General features: G+C 44.4%; 1 protein-coding gene across 3 annotated transcripts in view; it reads right to left on the reverse strand.

Moving 5' to 3' along the window:
- TDRD3 (tudor domain containing 3) overlaps positions 1–22582 on the reverse strand; it is a 66592-nt gene that overhangs the window by 17616 nt on the left and 26394 nt on the right. For all 3 annotated transcript variants that reach the window (XM_032226375.1, XM_032226377.1, XM_032226376.1), the window contains 6 exons: positions 22334–22483; positions 20234–20371; positions 17860–18016; positions 17190–17315; positions 10762–11588; positions 4877–5002 (listed from right to left, as the gene is read on the reverse strand). In XM_032226375.1, coding sequence (XP_032082266.1) covers positions 4877–5002; positions 10762–11588; positions 17190–17315; positions 17860–18016; positions 20234–20371; positions 22334–22483 — 1524 coding nt within the window. The remainder of the gene's footprint in view (positions 1–4876; positions 5003–10761; positions 11589–17189; positions 17316–17859; positions 18017–20233; positions 20372–22333; positions 22484–22582) is intronic.

The following is a 22582-nucleotide window of genomic DNA, read 5'->3' on the forward strand; positions in this document are numbered from 1 at the left end:
GCCTTCCATCCTTCCGAGGTGGGTAAAATGAGGACCCAGATTGTTGGGGGCAATATGCTGACTCTCTGTAAACCGCTTAGAGAGGGCTGAAAGCCCTATGAAGCGGTATATAAGTCTACTGCTATTGCTATTGCAAAACTTGGCCAGGAGTCTTGGAGAGTCACAAACCAATTAAGCGAACTAATTGTCTCCTGCAAACTCCACTCCCCTTTCGCTCTTATTTTCTCTGGGAGGGGCCATTCACCGTCCACCTGTGGCATTACTCCCAAGTCGGCCCCTGTTCTTTAGCTGTTCCCTTCCTCTGGCAACTCTGCGCATGTGCACACTGGGAACAGGCTCCAGCTGTTTGTCTGCCTCACTGATGTCTGACTCTGAAGGCAGCTGATAACTGGCATAGGGCCCTGGCCCCCTCTCTGCCTCCGACGCAGAGCCCTCATCGGAGCCTTCCCCAGACTCCAGGACTGGCCCATGTTCCTCCCCAACCTCCTCACTGTCCGAATCTGCTGCCAGTTACGCTGGCGGGCCACAACACTCAGCAACCATGTTACTAACAGCTGTACTGATTCACTTAACAACTGTAGGCCAAAGGTCGTAAATGGGGGAATAAACTGCCTGGTTTAGCAAATATAGAGATGTTGGGCTTGATTGTCTAAATATCCTTTTGTCATTTAGCATGGTCTTTTTAAAACCTAATTTTATTTCAGTTTTCCTTTCCCCCCTCCCAAAACTTTCTTCCCTTGTAATGAAATCTGACAGCTCTCACGGCTCGTGGGAAGTGAAATCATAAATCACAAGGAAAAAGTAGACAGGATTTACTTAACTCAAATTTAAATGAAATAACATTTTCTGTTTGCTCGTGTTGAGCTATAAAGTTATTGTGATCCGTGGAACTTCCAAACGCTGCCTTAGAATTGCACAGAAACTTCAAGAAGCCGGTTTCAGGATTCTACATTTCTTACTGTTTATTTGGTTTGAGAGAAAGATATTCCAGTGAAAAAGCTGGTAATCACCATACAGCAATTGCATATAAATTGTTTTCGGTTATTCTTTCTTCCACTGAAGCTAGAATGTTATCACATACAATCTCCCGGGAAGCAAAACTCATCATGTCACTGTAGTATTGTACAGATGAGTCTAGTAATTCTGGAATAATGTTGTACCCTGAGACAGAACTCACATCCGTGGCAGATCACAGTGGGTGACCTTCTTCCTAGGAATGAAATCAATTCACCTTTATCTTCCTGGAAATGTTACGTTACTGTAAAATTAAGTGTTTTGGAAGTGGCCCTGGCGAGAAGTACAGGAGAAATACTTAGCATTGGATTTTATGAAACAACTCAACACTCAATACGTAGATCAGCCTCTAACCATCTTTAAGCTTTAGAAGTGTCCCTTCGAGGTGAAATTCAATGTAGAGAGAGGCAGCGATATGATGAAGTTGGAAAATGCCTCTAGAATCTCCTTTTAATGACCCCATAATCCCTCGAGGGGTAGAGTCTGTGCAACTGAATGGAGCTGAGTGTTTACTGCCCTTCCTGTTGCCAATGCGGAGTTTTGTTCGGCAGGGATATTCTCAGTGCACCCAGAGAAATATCTGCCTCTACCTAGGATCGAACTCACAGCCTCCTGATAGTGAGGCGAGAGCTCCACCTCTAGGCCACCGCACCACTCATGCCTCTAGAATACATCAAAGTAATTTCTACAATACACTCAGTCCTTGACGTATGACAACAATTGGGGGCAAAATTAACGTGATACATTTGCTACATGAATTTTGCCCAATTTTATGACTTTTCTTGCCACTGTTGTTAAGGGAATCGCTGCAGTTGTGGTCAGGAACACGGTTGTTAAGTGAATCTGGCTTTCCCCGTTGACTTGGCTTGTCAGAAGATTGCAAAAAGGGATCCCTGTGACCCGGGGACATGGCAACCGTCGTAAGTACCTGCCAGTTGCCAAGCCTGTTTGAATTTTGATCGCGTGATTCTGGGGATGCTGCAGTGGTCGTTAAGTGTGAAGGCGGTCGTAGCTCACTTTTCTCAGGACCGTTGTAACTTTGAAGTCACTGAATGAACTTTCATAAGTCAAGATTTACCTGTACACACAAGACCCTTATGAAGGATGTCAATTTGACAAGTGTTCCCTGAAAGGAAGCTAAAATTGCCCAGCCAACTGGAAAATGGCATATGTTTTTTAAAACAAGTTTCTCTCCGGATTATCTCAATATCTTTCAGGAACAGGGGAAGCCACAATAGTCTGTAACCAGCAGCTGAAGATCTATCTTTGTAAAATAAAGTCAAACTACTGCAAAGTCAAGGCGGCCAAGGTATACTTGGAATAAAATGTGCTCCTGATCAATATGTATTCGTGGGTTGACATTTCTAAATCTGAGAAAATAACATAGAACACTTTGGGTTTAAGTTATTTGTGTTTATTTTATATTTCTACAGCACAGACTTAATTTCGTCTGAACAATGCATGCTTTTTGATATTTATTTTAAATATTGCAAGAGGAAAAAGAAGTTTATTACAGTGACGACCTTTAAGCCTGGGCTGATATGTCGCAAACATATAACTTTATTCTGTGATCACTGCCACATTTAGCATAACAGTGGAATGAATGAATATATATATATATATATATATATATATATATATATATATATATATATATATATATATATATATATATATATTCATTCTCTAGTCAAGTGTAAAAGGTTAAACAATCCTTCAACAAATGGAAATGCAAGCTGCTTTCTTGTCCACATTTTCTAATGAAAACTCCCTAATGCCTACAAAGGAAAAGCTAATTCAACACTCCATATTTATTGCTCTATGAAAGAAAGAAAAAATACAGACTTCGTGTAGCTGTTCATTTAGGTTTAATCAAACTAAAATGTATTGCCCTGCTTAAAATTCATTCCTGCCTTCTGCACCATGTACTTTGATGTTATTAAATGAATGCTATTTATCCACCACGATGCGAGAAGTCATGGGGAAGACTGTTGAATGATCATTCCAGAAAACTTTTTTTTTGCTGGTTTGCTAACAAAAAATTACTGAATTTAAGAGGATCAAAAGAAATCAGGTGCCTTTCCAAAAATGAAGTTCAATTTCAGGGAAAGAAAATATTTCATTGGATAGACCACAATAAAAACATTCTGGAGATGTACAGGAACTAAAAACCTCATTGTCCTACCTAAACCCATGAAATCCAATGAGAACCTTCCATCTTAAGTCTGTTTATTTCAAGCCTGACTGCATGTAGTTAGTTTACTTGTATTGTGTATAATTTACCGCCATGGGATGAAGCAATGGCCGTGATGATGATTATAAAACATTCAACCCTGGATAACCCTGAAATTTCTGCAGGGGAACGGATGATGCTTTCAACTACCATATTTTTCAGAGTATAAGATGCACCAAGATTTTGAAGGGGCAAATTAAAAAAAAAGCCATTTTTGCATTCTGCAGACCTCGCGAAAATGGGCCCATTTTTGTTAGGAGACTTGTAGAGTTCTCCTGGAGGCTGGGAGGGGGGCAAAAACGAGCAAACAACGGCCCATTTTTTGCTCATTTTTGCCCTCCCCATCCCGTGAGCACTCTGGAAGCCTCCTAAAGGCTATGCACGGCCATTTTTTGCAAAGAGGGCAAGGTTTCAGGAGGCCAAAAATGCTGTATTCAGTATATAAGATGAACCCAGATTTTAGCCCTCTTTTGGGGGTGAAAAAGGTGCGTCTTATACTCCAAAAATACGGTAGGTGGGTAATTCGCTTCTTTTCTTCGCAAAACCTACTAGATATTTAGTATCTATCCTTGCCCTGCCCTAATCTTTTCTCGTCATTCGATGAAAACTGGCACCGAGAGATGCAGAATCTCAAGGAAATGCCAAAGTATTATCTAAAAAAAACAAAACTTGGGCCTCTGAGGTAAACACACAAGCAAACATTTTAAAGAGTCAAAAAATGTGGGAAACAACGCAGGCATTTTCAAACTTAAAAAAAAAATTACAGATGCTAACTTGGTATGCTCCGTCTTCCGTGTATCCGTTAATATGAATAATAATGGCAAATAATTGGGGGGGAGGATAGAAATCTCAGAAATGGAACTAAACAAAAACGGCTCAACGCAAATACGTTTCAAGAAGAACATAATTTCTTGTTCTTGCCACACTATAACCCCACTACAAATGGGAGGGAGGAGGGAAAAAAGATCGAGTGAATGAGAAAAGTCTTTCTGCAGCAACCTTCCTTCTGTTCGCTATAATCCCTGTTTCTAATGCTATTATTTGGCACTTTTCTAAAAACTCATTGTGTTGAGATGTTGGATGTTCGACAAAGCTTTCTGGCTAGACCACCCCTCAAATATCTTTAATATTTGTCCAAGGAACACAATACAATTAGAGAAACAATGATAAGCTCAGGCATACATACAATGGGGACATTTAAGGGAGGGAAAGACATTTAAACTCTGGGGTTTTAAATTTTGTGAACTCATCTGCTTTCTAAACTAAAGCAAAACACATGGGAAACCATCAATTAGAATCTACAGCCTGGCAGAATGCATTTCAAAACAAAATCAATTCTTCTTCTTCATTGTCAATCGTTACTTGCTTGAAAAGCCAAGAATATATTGCTCAATTTACAAACGTTATCAGGTGAAAGTTAAGGCTACATGCTTCTTAAGGCATAGTTATAGATGGAGATGCAGTAAAAACGAAACAACAAAAAAAACAACACCTTAACCAGTTTTAGAATTCTTGTCTTCGGGTTTCTTATTGGAAAAACCCTCTGCAATCAGTCATCTGTTTATGGCTTCCAGGTTCATAAGAAATATTGTACTTTTATCTCTTTGTATACAATGTATTATCACGTACCCAGGTGTCAGCTTGAACAGGCCTGATGTTGCATAATAACACTTCTTCATAGTTTCCATAGTCACAAAATTTAACAACAGCAGTTGTCCCAGAAGAATGGAGAGCTTCGATTTCTGCCCGATAAAACTGGGGTGGGGTGTGTGTGTGGGGGGGGGGGGACGAAGGGAGAAAAGAAAAAAAAAAGTTTTAAAAAATGTCATTTTACAAAACAAGCGATTGCATATTTCAACAACTAAATCACAATCTGTGCATTCCCGCAGTGATAATACGGGTCACCGTCGACTTACGAGTACAACGAATCCGAACATTTTTGTTGCTTAACAAAAGACGCTGGTCGAGCGAATTTTTGCCCCATTGCACGAACTTTCTGGGCACCGTTGTTAAGTGAATCGCTGAAGTTGTTAACTTAGTAACACGGTTGTTAAGTGAATCTGGCTTCAGCCACTGATTTGATTGTCAGAAGGTCGCAAAAGGGACCTTCACTACGCCACCTCGGCTCTCTTCTTAAGAAGCTTCTTCAGCTTTGACTGGATGGAAGGATTTATACTCCTAGCAGATAGCTGGTCATTTACATTCTTTTAGTGAGTCACTGAGGACACTTGGACGTTCATCTGTGTCTTCAGGTCATCTACCATATTTTTTGGAGTATAAGACACACCGGAGCATAAGACGCACCAAGATTTTGAAGAGGCAATTTTTTTAAAAAAAGTTTTTGCACTCTGCAGACCTTCATGAAAACGGGCCCGTTTTTTGGGAAAAAAAGAAAAAAGAAAAGACATGCATAGCCTTTAGGCAGCTTATAGAGTGCTCCTGGAGGCTGGGGGAGAAAAAAACGAGCAAACAACGACCCGTTTTTCACTCATTTTTGCCCACCCCAGCCCCCAGGAGCGCTCTGGAAGCCTCCTAATGGCTATGCATGGCTATTTTTGCAAAGGGGGCAGGGTTTCAGGAGGCCAAAAATGCTGTATTCAGTGTATAAGATGCACCCAGATTTCCACCCTCTTTTTTGAGGGAAAAAGATGTGTCTTATACACTGAAAAATACAGTGTATCAAAATTGAACGGCCCTCTCTCAACAGAGTGGGAGGGATACATCATCATCTATCTCGTCTACAACACAGTCCTTTCAACAGTTCCAAGAAGGTTCCATACCCATTTGCGCCACTCAGGTGACCCTGAGGACACAGAGAGACCTCCAAGTGGCCTCAATGACTCTCTAAAGGAATGCAAATGACCAGCTGTCTGCAATGAGAGCAAATCCACATCCAGTCAGAGCTGAAGAAGCTTCTTGGACAAGAAGCAAAACCTCTTCAGAGGAAAACCAAAAAGTTCAGCTGCCTCTTGAAAAAAGCACTGTTGGGATGACTCCAGGACATTGCAAGCATCATAAACTCATACCAGTTGCTGGACTAGAAGATCTCCAAGACTTCCTTTTCCAACTTTCCAATTTTTCTGTTATATCAGGAATGATTTTCCATTTTCAATTATCAGTGTAACAAACCGAGCCAATGCAGGTAGCCCTCGGCTTACAACATTCACCTAGTGACCGTTTGATGTTACGACGGCACCGAAGAAAATGACGTATGAGCCATTTTTTACCCTTATGACCGTCACAGCATCCCCGTGGCCATGAGACCAACGTTCAGACACTTGTCAACTGACTCGTATTTATGACGGTTGCAGTGTCTGGAGGGGGTCATGTGATCCCCTTTTGCAACCTTCTGACAGGCGAAATCGGCGGGAGAAACCAGGTTTACTTAACCATGTCGTTTATTTAATAACTGCAATGGTTCACTTAACAACAGAGGTAAGAAGGGTCGTAAAATGTGGCAAAACTCACTTAAGAAATGTCTCATCCTGGGACGGTCACTGCAAACAGTCATTAAGTAGGGAAAAAATGGTTATGAGTCCCTTTTTTTCAGTGGTGTTTCTAACGATATGGAGATTCTCAGTCATGGTTGTCCCAAAGATGCTTTTTCAAAGGACAACTGCACTTTCTAGGTTTTTTTTTTCTTTGAAGGCGTTTCCCTTCTCATCCAAGAAGCTTCTTCAGTTTTTGGGACTACTGGGGGGGGGGGGGGGGAACCCTGAGGTATCTCACTTTCCTGAGAAAAACAATAATAAGCATGTAGAAAACTCAACGGAGAAATTGTGAGGCCTTCTTCCCCTGCAATGCCGTACCAAAATGACCTGCTTGATTCAGGAAGGGAAATGAGTACTTGGAATAAATAATATATATCTAATTACAGTCTATATAGGAATCAATGTATTTGGCTTAATGAAGTATGAGATAAGGAGACAATTCTCTTTTTGTAAACAATGCAAAACTCTTTGTAACCATGCATAGGCTTGGTTCGTTAAACTGATTATTGAAAATGGAAATATGATGTAACAAAGGGTGGGAAGTGACCTTGGAGATCCTCTAGCCGAGCCCCCTGTTCAAGCAGGGGACCCTATGCCAAGGCTGGTGAACCTTTTTGGCAACAAGTGCCGAAATGGGAGCGCATGGGCGGGAGCACTGGAAACCGGAAGAGCAGTTCCCTGGCATGTATAGGTGCACCGAGAAGCTAAGCTCCCGGTTTCCCCAGTCACCTGGTCTTCTGGCTTCTGGCGTGCATGCATGCACAAAGACTAGTTGGGCGCCGTGCATGTTCACGCAGGAACCTGGAAGAACAACAGGCGATGGCTGGCGTACCTGGAGAGATGGCTCTGCGTGTCACTTCCGGCACGCATGCCATGTGTTCACCATCACGGCCCTATCCCATTTCAGACAAATGGCTATCCAATCTCTTCTTAAAAAATCTCCAGTGTTGGCGCACCCATAACTCCTGGATGCAAATGTTCCACTGATTGATTAATTAATTAATTGTCACGAAATGTTTCCTTAGTTATAGATTGGTTCTCTCCTTGATTTGTTTCCCTCCATTGCTTCTAGTCCTGATACTTTGGACAATAGGTTGACACACACACACACACACCCATTCCCATGATGGGGAACTGTTGTGGCCCAGCAGGAGCCGTTGGAGCTGCCACCAGACTCCGACAGCGAGGGGCCCTCTGAGTCGGCTCTGGAGGATGTGGAGGACCCTGGACAGGGTTCCGACTCCAAGCAGGGTGCAGAGAGGCTGGTTGGTCACCAGGAGGCACCTGAGCCTTGGACCAGTGGGGAGGAGACAAGGGAGAGTGAGCCGAAAGCCAGTAGTGAGTTGTTCCTGGATGCTCAACACCAAAGAGCTACTAGGCATCAGGAACAGTTGCGCAAGTACAGGAGGTAATTGCACTCAGCTGGTGGTCATTAGGCTCCTCTCTAGACTATAAAAAGACTGCTTGTGCAGTCCCTCTTGCAGAAGTCAAGGCATTGACTAAAAGTTGGAGAACTTCTGTAACTAGCTTGGCAGGCTGGATTGCTGCCAAGGCTAGTCTGAGTTGCTGCCAAGGTCCTTATCTGTTTGTTGTGCTTGGCTTTCAGCCACCGAGGTTTTGGTTTCTTGCTATTAAAGTACATTCCAGTTAAGCTTGTCTCGGCATTCGCTACTGGATGGAGGAGGGGGTCAGAACAGGGAACCTACGGCCCTCCCTGCAGGCACGTGAGCTATCACTCCATATTAGTTCAACCGCGCACGGACGTTGAGCCAGCTGGTTTTCAGGTCTCTGCTGCGCATGCACGGGGGGCAGGGCGCATGTGGGAAATGTGCGTGCATGTGCGGGGGCAGGGGGCCGTGTGCATGTGCGGGGGTCATGCACACATGCGTGGGGGATGGGGCACATGCATGGGAGTGGGGTGTGCGCATGGGGGGCACGTGGTGGTGGGGGCACACGCGCATTGCATTATCGTTGCATTTCGGCAGATGATGACAAAAAAGTTGGCCATCGCTGCCCTATTCTTTCTGGCAACCGCTCAAATATTGGAAGACTACTATCCTGTCACCCCTAATCCTTCTCTTCACCATATTAGGCTTACCCGATTTCTGCAACCGTTTTTCATGTTTTAGCCTCCAGCCCCCTAATCATCTTTGTTGCATTTTCTTAGATAACTTTGTTATAAAGCTTTGTTGCATATGCTTCAGCACCATAATTCTTTGCCCTGTTTTTTAAGCTTAAACCTACCCTTCATCAAAAAAATAAATAAATAAAAACCGTAGGTCCAGCATGACTGAACGAAGATCTTTAATAAGCTTACGGGTCCTTTCTTATTGCAGCTGTCACTGAGACCTAGAAGAATCCCAATTTCTGATCTGTTTTAGTACCGAATCACTTCCTTACAAGTCCTGGAATCTGTTCCAGGAATCACTGTTTGCTTTAAAAAGAAAGATTGCCCAAAGTATCTATCTTGCTTAAGGTTTTATCGCGATCTCTTAAGAACGCCGGGGGGGCCATAAAGCCTTGAGAAGCGAATCACTTTTTAGAGGCTGACTATCTTTCAGGAGTCTATCACTAATCTATTTGTCATCCCCGGAACTCAACTGCTTTTAAGAATGATTGTCTGCAGCTACCAATATGAACTCTGGGGCTCAGAAAAATATTTCTGCATATGCTATCTTAGAAGAACTGATTTGTTTTTATAGGGCAGAAAAGGATAGGACAGTTTTTACTACAAAGCTAATGTCCCTTTTTCCCGATTCAACTTGACAACCTTACAAAAAACAGGATGTACAACAGGTGTGTCAAACTCAAGGCCCACGGGCCGGATCCGGCCCACAGGGTGCTTAAATCTGGCTCAAGAGTCCAGCCTGGAAATAGCAGTGCCTCTGGCATCCAAAATGGGGCATTTGGAGGGGGGGATACAGTCCCCCCCATGCTCCATTTTTGGCCTAGATGGCCTCCTGCAGAACTCTGCTGGCCAAAACAGGGCACAGGGGACTGCATAAGCCCACCCCCGCACCCTGTTTTGGCCAGCAGGGTAGTGCAGGAGGCCATATAAGTCAAAAATGGGGGACTTGCGTGGCCTCCCACGCCCCGTTTTGGCTGGCAGGGTGCTGCAGGAGGTGTCTGTACCCCCTCCCTCCTCCTCAAGTCAGCCCATGGAGGAAAACTACAATGCTGATCTGGCCCACAAGAAATCCAGTTTGACACCCCTGATACACAAGCTTTATATATATATAAATATATATATATATAAATATATATATATATATAAATATATATATATATCTGTGACTTTAGTCGAATGTCTGTGGATGGCAGATCACTTGATCGGCACCTGAAGAGCCTTTAGGGACACTGGTATATTTCAGAATTTAGCCTGTGAATAGACCAGGCTGTCTTTTAAAAAAATATTTTGTACCAGGGTGGATAAAAATTGATGATTGTTTAAAAAAACAAACAATTTTTTTAAAATTTTAATTGGATTTTTAAAAATTTAAATCGGATTTTAATTTTTTTTAAAAATGCTTTTGGAGTGAAAAAAAATCTATCTAAAGATAGTTTTCTATTTAAGATACATTAATAATGTAGTTTATTCAGCATGAAACAGAGCTTAGTTATATAGCACGAAGTAATATTGGGAGTCTTTGTGAATCAACAGCAGGACAGAGGAGCCGCTGCAGGAGAGAGATTGACAGTTGCTCTTTACAAATTATGATTTAAATCGACTCGATTTAGATCAAATCCACCCTGTCCTGTACAGATAGTCCTCTGACTTACAACCCTCTGCTTAGTGACCAAATTTTCACTTTACAACCTTTGCACCATCTCCATGGTCACTTGATCAAAAATTCAAACGCTTGGCAACTGGCATGTACTCGCGATGGTTGCAGTGTCCCAGTGTCATGTGATCTCCTTTTGCAAGCTTCTGACATCTCCATATTTTCCCCCGGTTTAACTTTATAACCTTACTAAAAAAAAAAGCAACGACGACATTAGCACTAACTCGGAACAAAAGCGTACCTTGTTGTCTTCCCAATAAAGAGCAAAACACTCGTCCCCCGGTTGCCAACTTTTCTCGTACTCTCCCGAAACAGGCGGCTCCAACATTTTTTCCGGCTTGATGGGCCCAGATCGCTTTTTGGGACCGGAGTCATAGTACATTTTGACATCAAAGGGCATGGCCATATTTTGGGGAGGCATTTTAATCGGTCCGACCCGCCTCCCTTTGGGGAAATGTTCCAAATCGCCGTTTGGTATGGAACAAAAGGGATCAGTTCTAACCGGATTCGGGTAGTCTACGGGCAAACCGAATGGCTGCTCGTTTTTTAAGCCGGCAAAAGAATCATTCGCTAGGATCAACGTTTTCCTATCGCAGAAATTGTTGGGGTGATGGATCTGACTTCCTTGTTTCTTGTGGTTGTTGTCGGTTGGATCGTGGCTGGTAGAGTTCTCTTTCATTTCCACGAGCGACCCGATTTTCCCCGGCCTGTTCTGCACGGGGGTCTCCCTCCTCTTGAATGGAAGGTCCCCTGAATGACCGGCTGTAGGGTATCCAAAATCCTTCCGAGGGTAAAGTCTATCGCACTTGTTTTTCTCTTCGGTCCACTGATCGGGGCCCAGGGAATTCTGCCTTTCGGAAGGCCGGCTTCTTGGCATTCCGCTTCCGTCCGTGTTGTGCCTTGCGTTTTGACTATCTCTTTGAAAGCGCGGCGGCTTCTCGTTCCTCGGCTGCCGGGGTTCGTTTCGAGAAACGTATCTTGGATGGTTTTGTATTTTTACGCCGTTCTGCTCAGCGTTGGGCACTCTCTGGTGTCCGTGATGCTGCAATGCCACCCGTGCCTTTGGTTCTGCAAAAGAAGACACAACTTCTGACACAACTGATTTTTGACATTTATTTCACAAACAAGAGGGCAAGCTTTCAAAATACTGCCATGCTATGAGCCAAGGTGGCGCAGTGGTTAAATGCAGCACTGCAGGCTACTGCTAGATCAGCAGTTCAGCAGTTCAAATCTCACCGGCTCAGGGTTGACTCAGCCTTCCATCCTTCCGAGGTGGGTAAAATGAGGACCCAGATTGTTGGGGGCAATATGCTCTCTGTAAACCGCTTAGAGAGGGCTGAAAGCCCTATGAAGCGGTATATAAGTCTACTGCTATTGCTATATTGCTATTGCCATGGTTCAATAGCAGGGGGGCCAAATGGTATAGGACAGGGGTCAGCAAACTGCGCCTCTGGAGCCGCATGTGGCTCTTTCTTCCCTCTGCTGCAGCTCCGTCACCAGTCAGCACCACAATTTTGAGAGGAACTTCTGGGGGGGAGCGGGGAGAAGCACAGTGAGCCTGGAAAGACTCTATGGGTTTTCCAGTTGTCTCCACAATTGATAGGGCTTTCGGTTATGACAGGTAGAGGAAAAAGGACACTGCTCTAGGAGGAGACTCTATGGTGGGGGAACTGAACTTCCGGTCAGCTCCAGAATTGAAAAGGGGGCTTCCGGTTAGAACCTTTGTGGCTCCCGGTGTTTTTTCTGTCGGGAAACTGGTCCAAATGGCTCTTTGAGTGTTTAAGTTTGCCAACCCCTGGTATAGGGCACTGATGGCTAAACGTTTTGTCACTGAATGCCGTTTTGGGCCTAGTAGGTCTCCCTACAGCCTCCTGGGAGCAAAAACAGGCCATGAGGGGAGGGGGCGGCACATCCGCCCCATTCCCCCCTGCCCCCTCGAACATTCCCGTGACCACCCCCTCCGCTCGAACATGCCCACACATCTCCTGCATGCACCACCACCCCATGGGAGGCACCCGCGCATGTGCAGTGGTGCTGAGGTGCGGTGACAGCTCGCATGGCCACAGAGAGGGCTCTGGATCCTACCTGTGGCACATGTGCCATGCATGCCACAGGTTCACTATCACAGGTACAGGATCTCCTGCTTGAGGAGGGGGTTGGCCTAGAAGACCTCCGAGGTTTCTTCCAACTTTATTATTCTATATATCAAACCACCCTATTATCATGCCTGACTTCAATTTGGTTTTCTTCATGGATGGAGGAACATATTGTGGAAGATACGCCACTAGATCTAAACTCCTGACCTTCATTACAATTTGATTGAGGCAATCAAAACATATATAAACTGTATTTATTCTGGCTTCATGAAAGCACTATTTAGATTAGAGTTTTATATCCGACATGCTTTGATTATACTTTTCTATTTCTATTTCTATTTATTAAATTTATAGGCCGCCCAATCCCGGAGGACTCCGGGCGGCTTACAGAAATAAAAGTTAAGGAAGATTAAAAGCAAATAAAACACAGCAGATTAAAAAAAACACAACATGCACCCAGTCTAAGCGGGGCTGGACCTCAATCAAGAGGTCCACAGTCCCAGGCCTGCTGGAATAGCCAGGTTTTGATAGCTTTTCGGAAGGCCATGAGAGTGGGTAGGGTCCGGATCTCTTCCAATTTGTCCTGAACCATTAAAGATGTGGGTGGCACATACATTTTCTAGATTAATAAACAGAGGACAAAGTAGCCGCCCTCTTTCAAATATCTCCTTTCAGGCACCAAGGCCAAAGTCTAGTTAAGTAAGTTGTTCCAAAGGTGCTTTTTTTCCCAAAAGGCAACTGGACTTCCTTGTTTTTCTTTGAAGACGTTTCAGAAGCTTCTTTAGTTCTGACTGGATGGTGGGGAATGGAAGGATTTATACTCCTTGCAGACAGCTGGTCATTTGCATTCTTTTAGAGAGTCATTGAGGCCACTTGGAGGTTCATCTGTGTCCTCAGAGTCACCCGAGTGGTGCAAATAGGCACGGAGACTTCTTGGCTACAGCACGTTTTCTGCCCTGTGTCGTTTCATTATTGACAAGCACAGGCAGTTGAGGATGAGTCTCTCAAGCTAAAGCACAAATGGTTCTTAGAGCCCAGGAACGGTTCACCTTTTTGGTGCCAAGTGCCCAAAGCATGCACGAAACCCCAAATGCATGTGCTAGGGAGCTGGGCTGGGGCGATGGCTGGCGTGCCCGCAGAAGGCTCTGAATGCCACCTGTGGCACGCATGTCAGAGGTCTGCCATCACAGATATAGTCTGTAATTTATCTATGGAAACCCATTCATACTCCTGGCATGAAGAAGCTACTTGGATGAGAAGTGAAATGTCTTCAAAGAAAAAGCAGAAAGTCCAGTGGCCTCTTGAAAAAAGCACCTCTGGGACAACAGTGACTTAAATGACTGAGAATCTCCATAGGCATCTAGTCAAGCAAACTAAATTTGAGATAAAAATGAGACATAGATTAAATAATTAGATATTGTTGTGGTCCAGCAGGAGCTGTTGGAGCTGCCACCAGACTCCGACAGCGAGGGGCCCTATGAGTCGGCTCTGGAGGATGTGGAGGACCCTGGACAGGGTTCCGACTCCGAGCAGGGCGCAGAGTGGCTGGTTGGCCACCAGGAGGCGCCTGAGCCTTGGACCAGTGGGGAGGAGACAAGGGAGAGTGAGCCGGACGCCAGCAGTGAGTGGTTCCTGGATGCCCGACACCAAAGAGCTAATAGGCGTCAGGAACAGTTGCGCAGTTACAGGAGGTAATTGCACTCAGCTGGTGGTCATTAGGCTCCTCTCCAGACTATAAAAAGACTGCTTGTGCACACGCCCTTTTGCAGAAGTCAACGCAGGAACTAATGTCGGAGAACATTATTGTGAGCTTGGCAGGCTGGATTACTGCCAAGGCTTATCTGTGCTGGATTGCTGCCAAGGCTTATCTGTGCCGGTTTGCTGCCAAGGACCTGTCTGTCTGTTAATTAAATGCCGTAACTTATCTTTGGCTCGGAGTGTATGTTGGTGTGGGACGAGGGGGGTCAGAACAGACCGCGCTAGTGCTATCCCAAAAAAGTGGGAGGAGTCATAAATCTCTTCTCCAGTCGCATGGAAAACCAAAAGGATTACTTTTTCATTTGGGAAGGGGGTGGGGAGAGCTGGACATCTCAAATCTTCCCATCAGACTTTTGTGTGTATGTGTGGCCAAATGATCACGGTAGCAATTACCTTAATTTTTATTCAAAAAGGAGATTTAGCAGAAGTTAACAGAAGACGCCAATAGTGGGACCAAATTAAAAGAGAAAAAAGCATTTGGTTGCAATTATTGTTGGTGCAATTCTGACACTCCCTCACGTCAGGTAATTTGACTGACAATAATTTTGGATTGTGAAAGCCGCCATCCATTAAATAAATTTGATCAAGGTAGCAATTATCTTAATTTTTATTCAAGAAGGAGATTTAGCAGAAGTTAACAGAAGATGCCAATAGTGGGACCAAATGAAGAGATAAAAAAAGCATTTGTTGCAATTATTGTTGGTGCAATTCTTACACTCCCTCACGTCAGATAATTTGACTGACAATAATGTTGGATTGTGAAAGCCGCCATCCATTAAATAAATTTCAATTTTGTTAATCGTCCCAGGCTAATGTATCCCTCCTAGTGAATTTCTAAGGCTTCCTTTAAAGGGAGAAAAATTGATTTGGCATGATTATTTCAAGGTCACAAATTCACAGGGGAGGAAATGAATAAAATGACTGAATGACAGTTTTAGAGGGAAAGAAGGCTTGTCAACTTGAAACCATCTCGCTGAAGACAAAAAGCTTTCCCGTCTTGCCATTTTCTTCCACTTTTTACCCTAATGGCCAATGGACTGTCTGGGCTATACAGAAAAAAATGTTTTTTTTTAAAAAAAATAAAAATAAAAAATAAAAGAAATAAAGATGCCTTACTTTAAAATGTCAAATTTCGTTTCGTTACAACTGTCTAACAAAATTTTTAGCCTTCGGAGAATTTTTAGCTAATGGATCATTGGGAAAGAAATAATTGGGGGGGGGGGGGGAGAGATATATTCTTGTTCTAAAAATAAACTGTTTATCACCTTCTAGCAGAATTAACCCATGATGCAATGCCCATTTAGAAGGCATTTTTGTGACAGCCTCCTAGGGGCTGCATAAGTTTTCTAACGCTTCAAAAATTGCTGGCAGAGTTTAAGTCAGGGAGTCGGGGCTGACTGAATGGAACTCCAGCCTTTACTGGACGGATGCCCTTCCTGACACATAGGTGGAGTTCGCAGCAGACAATAACTCATTGTGCCGGGAGAGAAATGTATCTGTCACTACCTAGGACCAAACTCACAGCCTCCTGATTGTCAGGTGAGATCTCCACCTCTAGGCCATTGGGCTGCTCTGTTGTGTGATTAAATGTTTGCTCTAAATACAAAGCCGTTGTTATGGCCTGTTGGCCACTGGCCCCTCCAGCGGCCGAATCAGAGGTGGCGGCAACATGGGACTCAGGGCCCAGCATCAAGGCAACCTGAGAGCTCCGAGGGGGGAGATAGAATGGAGCTGGCAGAGGGGGGGGGGGGCGGGGGCAGAACCTCGGCCATCCGCCAGCCCTCAGATGGAAAGTCAACAGCCCCCAGGTCTGGAGGTGGCTGGTGAGGAAGCGGAGGAACAGCTGGGTCCAGTCCCTGACGTGTGGATGCATAGAAGGCAGAGGAGAGGAGAGCAGTGGAAATCTATGGGCTGATCCTTGGGAAGGAAGAGCCGCTAGCAAAGCTTTGCTAGCAAAGCCCCACCCTAGCTCTGGAGATAAAGGGCAGGGGGCAGAGATGAATAGAGGTGGCAGACCAGTGGTGGGTTCCGGATCCCGTTGCAAGCAGTATGCTGCAACGGGGTCGACGTCCACACGCACGAGTGCATGCGTACTTACCACCCGCGATGCTCCAGCTGCTCAGCGGAGCGGAGCGCAGGCACCGTACGCTCCATGTGCATGCGTGAAAGCCCCGATCGGCCCAAATACGGGTAAGGAGGGGGGATGGGCCCACCGGAGCACAGTACTGGAACGGTACCTGGTGCTCCTAACAGGCACCGGTACACCCATACCGGGGGCGTACTGGTCATATCCCACCATTGTGGCAGACAGTTATTCATCTGTCGAGGTGGCGCAGTGGTTAGGGTGCAGTACTGCAGGCCACTTCAGCTGACTGTTATCTGCAGTTCAGCGGTTCTAATCTCACCGGCTCAAGGTTGACTCAGCCTTCCATCCTTCCGAAGTGGGTGAAATGAGGACCCGGATTGTTGTTGGGGGCGATATGCTGACTCTGTAAACCGCTTAGAGAGGGCTGAAAGCCCTATGAAGTGGTATATAAGTCTAACTGCTATTGCTATTGCTATCCTTCGGACGGATGGATGGACAGACTTGTTAGCCTGCGTTGAGCGATAAACTTTTTGCTGGGGCTGCTGGCGCTCCTAATGAAGGAATCTTTGAGTTCACTTCAGAGGGTTTGTCATATTTAGGGAGCTGGGTCAGAACAGCCGTGTTGTTTAATGACCTTTAATTTTTCTCGAGAGACAACCCACGTGTAATTCTGTACAAGCAGATTTTCACGAAGGACAAAGCCAGGCGACTCCTGATCTTCCCACCTACCTTCTACTGCGAGAGTACCCATTTTGGACTCGAGAAAGTCAAACAAAGTGCTTGGAGCAGATGGCCTGGCGTTTCCAAGTTCTTCCTCATCTTCAGGTCTTATTCGGCCTCTCCCCTTTCCTTTTCCTAAAGATAAGCCACACAGCCTAGTTAGACAGGGGAAAGAAACCGAGTCTATGTTGTAAAGCATTTAAAATCATTATATTTTACATTTCCTTTAGAAATACAGTGAAGGCCTATGCCAGGGATGGCTAACCTTTTTAGTGCCGAGGACCCAAAGCATGTGCACGAAGCCCCAAAATGAAATGTGAGCGCCCCGCCCCCCCCCCCCCACGCATGCGCAACCGTCCCTTGCACATTTGCCCTGCCCACTGCCCATTTTTGGCTTCCAGGTTGGTGCAAGAGGCCTTCCTGGCCCAAAACGGGGCACATGCACGAATCCCCAATGTGCAATGCAAGCGCCCCCCCCTCCCCGTGCATACGCCTCCCCCCCCCACGCATGTGTGGCAGTGCCGCTGTAAGTCCAAACGGTCACTGAGTGAACTGTGTAGTAAGTTGAGGAGTAAATAAATCTGTACCGTAAGGAAATAAATTTGTACTCCCCCCCCAAAAAAAGAAAAACAGATGCTACAAAAATCCTTTTCTGTCTGATAGATAAATGAAATTATACCTCTAGCGGCTGGTCCTTGAGCGGTGGCTTGTTTATTGCTGTTGAGGAGGAAATTTAATGCCGCTTCAAGGTTGTTGCTATTATCCATGAGTGCCTGCCGGGCGGCTTCCTTGCTAAAGCCCATTTCTGTTATGTGTTTGAGAGCCTTTTCATCCACCTGCGAGAGAAATGAGCAAAAATAAAGTCAATTTGAAGATGAAACAAAACAAGACCCCTGCTTTTAAAAAAGCAAATAAAGAAAAAAAATATTGAACTGTTGTTTTATGCGATTGATTCATTTTTTCCTGAATATTACTCAATATTTGCTTTCTGTAAAAGACTCTGTTGTAAGGGGCAGGGGGGGGGGAGTTTTAGGCTAGAACCAGGGGTGAAATGCTACTGGTTCGGGCCGGTTAACCGGTAGTTTAAAAATTATTTTAAAAGTAAAAAAAAAATCACTTCCAAAAATCACACGACACATCTGATTGTCGCACAGCTGGTTGCCGGAACTATTTTTTAATTTTTTTAAGCATTTTTTAAACTATTGGTTCAGGCAAACCAGCCCAAAACCAGTAGCATTTCACCCCTGGTTCCTGCTCTCTAGCGAATCTAAATCGCGTAGCAAAGCCCAGGATGAGATGGATCTTTAAGAATGTTTTGAACTTAAGGCAGCGGGAGTTATAAAGCTGTTCCAAAGAGGGGAGAGGGTAACAACCAGTGATCCTCTGGGCAATGACGTTGACCCTCTGGCGCACTGTCCTATCTGCCACTGTGTAATTGGCAAATTATACACAGGTACAGTAAGTTAAAATACTCTCTATGGTGCAGCGGTAGGAGGTAACCAGTAGTTATTCATTCAGTTGTTGTTTTCAGGTGGTATCAACTCTGCTGGGCCCTTCTAGAGCAACCCCCTCCAGATCAAGCAGAAAACCCCTTACCAATTCAAATAAATAGCTGCCCAATCTCTTTTTTAAAAACTTCCAGTGTTGGAGCACTCACAACTTCTGGAGGCAAGTGGTTCCTTTGTTTAATTAATTGTTCTCACTGTCAGGAAATTTCTCCTTAGTTCTAAGTTGCTTCTCTCCTTGATTAGTTTCCACCCATTGCTTCTTTTTCTACCCTCTGGTGCTATGGAGAATAGATTGAAAACACCCCCCCCCCCTCTGTTCTTTGTGGCAGCCCCTCAGATATTGAAAGATTGTCAGCCCTCGTCCTTCCTTTCACTGAACTAGCAATGCCCAATTCTGTAACTGTTCTTCGTGTTTCAACCTCCAGTTCTGTTCTGTCCCAAGCCTCTAATATATACTGATGCAGACTTGGCTGTCTGCCACAACTAAGGAGGGAGATAAGCAACCCCTTGGCTAGGAGCCCAGAAAATTATCTCTATGAAAACAAGGCTTGAACTCACGAAATTCTCTACGTCTGGATTAGTAAACTGTTGTTTCCTATAAAATTCCCCTCCTGTCGCCCCACCTATAAGCTCTCCGGGAGGGGCCAATCAGTAGCCACCTGTTCCTATTTCCTTCTGTGAGCCTTTTTCCAAAGCTGCTCCCTCCTCCTCGCAGCCCTACACTTACCTACGTCAGGGAGAGCCTCCCTCTGTTCTTCCTCACTGCTCCCTGACTCAGATGCCATCTGGTGGCCAACAGGCCTCTCTAGTCCCTGCTCTGACTCCGAACACCCCCCAAAGTCTTCCTCAGCCTTGAGGGCAGTCCCATAGTGTTCATCGCCGTCAGATTCCACCAACAGCTCAGCCGGCCGCTGTTGGGCCACAACAAGTACCCTAATCATCTCTGTGGCTCTTCTATACACTCAGTAATAATAACTGATTGAACACTATGACAGTTTCATACTATGTGGTTATGATTTATAGGGTGTCCTCCCTGAGTAGGGCGGTTTGGACTAGAAGACCTCCTCTATTCTATTCTATTCTATAGTCCATTCTATTCTTCATTTCATTATTCTATTCTATTCTCCATTTTATTCTTCATTCCATTATTTTCTATTCTATAGTCCATTCTATTCTTCATTCAATTGTTCTATTCTATTCTTCTCCATTCTATTCTTCATTCCATTATTCTTTTCTATTCTATTCTATATTTTATTCTTCATTCCATTATTTTCTATTCTATAGTCCATTCTATTCTTCATTCCATTATTCTATTCTATTCTCCTCCATTCTATTCTTCATTCCATTATTCTTTTCTATTCTATTCTGTTCTATTCTACTCTGTTTTTCATTTCAACTACTCTAATCTACTCTACTCTTCATTCCAATACTCCACTCTATATTTAAATTCTATTCTTCATTCCAATTACTCTACTCCACTCCACTCTAATTTACTTCTACTCTAATTCTATTATTATATTATTTTTTTAGAGATGTGTATCTTACCAATTCACGATAGACACCTTCATTTTTTCCTTCAGGCTTCATCTTCTCTTTCTGGAATACGTCTCTGCTTCGATTCCCTCCTGCATTCAAACTGAGGTTGCTTCTGGTGTTACTTCCACCGCCTCCAAAAGTCTTGGTCTTTTAGAAAGAGAACCTTTGCTTTAGCAAGGCCACCGCTATGTACTTCTAAAGTGACTTGAGAAGCACAAGCTGGTCACAAGCATTCCTCGACTTACGACCAGAATCGTAAGCCCCAAATTTCCACTGCTAAGCGAGGCAGTGGGTGTTGAGTTGACTTTTCCCCAGTTTTACAACTTTTCCTGCCACGGTTGTTAAGCGAACCACCACAGTTAACACAGGGGTTAAGGGAATCGTGCCTAAGGGAATGCTGCAATGGTCGTTAAGCATGAAAACGGTCATAAAGCCAGTTTTCTCAATGCCATTGAAACTTCAAAGGGTGGTTATCTCCGAAATAAATGGTTTTAAGTCGAGGACTATCAACGTTTAACATTTTGGGTTGGGAAACAGGACCACCAAACACCTGATTGGCAAGAGTTGAAAGGACAGCTGGTGTAGGTAGTCCTTAACTTACAACCAGTTTATTTAGTGACCTGGGCACTTTTTTATTAGAGGCACTGATGAAACTGAATTTTGCATACAGGAAGAGGCCTCGACTTACAATTGAGCCCAGAATTTAGTTGCTAAAGTGAAGCAATCGTTAAGTGAGTTTTACCCCATTTTACGATTTTTCTTGCCACAGTTGTTAAGTGAATCACTGCAGTTGCTAAGTTGGTAACCTGGTCGTTAAGTGAATCTGGCTTTGCCATTGCCGTTGATTGCCGGAAGGTTGCAAAAGGAGATCACGTGACCTCGAGACACGGCAACGGTCATAAATAGGAACCAGTTCCCAAGTGTCCCAATTATGATCATGTGACCATGGGCATAATGGAAAGGCCGTAACTGTGAAAAACTAAGACCTAAGTCTCCTTTTCCAATGCGGTTGTAACTCTGAATGGTCACTAAGTGAATACTGTAAGTCGTGGACTACCTGTTTGGTTCATTAAACTGATTATTAAAAATGGAAACAATTCCTGACATAACAATCAACCAATCAATCTATTATTACAGTCTTAGGTCAGACAGCAGAACAAATAAAAATGCTCAGTAAATATACAATTAAAAATTCTAGTATAACATAATAAACAACAGCTAAAATCTATAATAAAATCCAGTCCGTCGATGATACATGCTCTAACTATGCTACAATTAGAATCCATAACCTGTGTGGCCCGTTTTAGGTTCATCGCTAAAAAAGAAAATTGACTGATTGATTGATTGATTGATTGATTGGTATAACAGAATAACAAAGTTGGAAGGGACTGTTGTGGCCCACCAGCAGCCAGCAAAGTTGGCACCAGATTCAGACACTGAAGAAGTTGGGGAGGAAGAAGGGCCATTCCTGGAGTCTGGGGAAGGCTCTGATGAGGGCTCTGTGTCGGAGGCAGAGACGAGGCCAGGGCCGTATGCCAGTTATCAGCTGCCTTTGTAGTCAGACATCAGTGAGGCAGACAAACAGCTGGAGCCTGTTCCCAGTATGCACATGCACAGAGTTGCCAGACGAAGGGAACAGCTAAAGAACAGAGGTCGACTCGGGAGTAAGGCCACAGGTGGATGGTGAATGGCCCCTCCCAGAGAGAATAAAAGAGGAGCAAAAGGGGAGTGGAGTTTGCAGGAGACAATTAGTTCATTCCTGCATTCTTGCCAAGTATTGCGGCGTCTGAAAGATCTCAGCGTGGCCACTCTCCAAGCCTGATAAAGGTCGGTAACTGTGAACTACCTTGAAAGACTGTTGTCTGGGACTTTGCTGGAGAGGAATTCACTGTCAATTAAATAAAAGGGGTTTATTGGGATGAGGACTTGGCTTCGTGCTGTGGGAAAACCTCAGAATAGGAGGTTTTTCTAGTCCAGCAACTGGCATGAATTTTCGACAGTTGCAATGTCCTGGAGTCGGACTTCGAATGATCATTAAATGAACCGTTGTTACGTCGGGGACTACCCGTATTGTCTCAAAACAAAAGGACAGACGCATTCGTTTCTCACCTCCTTGCTTTTCGCAACTTCCGCAATAGCAGCCGTCCGCTGTTTTTCAAATTCGTCGTTGTCGCCCATCGGCTTTGCCACATTAGTCACCTGCAGGGTTTTCCGGCGGTCTAATTCCTTGCTGTCCACTTGAAGCTGAGATACGCATCGCTGGCGGCACAAAAGCAGACTTTGGTAAGAGGTAAACCTACGGCTACAAATATTCTCCTGTCCTTGCTTCAGCGTATTTATTGCATGCTTTTAAACGTC

This window comes from Thamnophis elegans, chromosome 11 (genome assembly GCF_009769535.1).
Source record: "Thamnophis elegans isolate rThaEle1 chromosome 11, rThaEle1.pri, whole genome shotgun sequence".
Taxonomy (NCBI): Eukaryota; Metazoa; Chordata; class Lepidosauria; order Squamata; family Colubridae; genus Thamnophis; species Thamnophis elegans.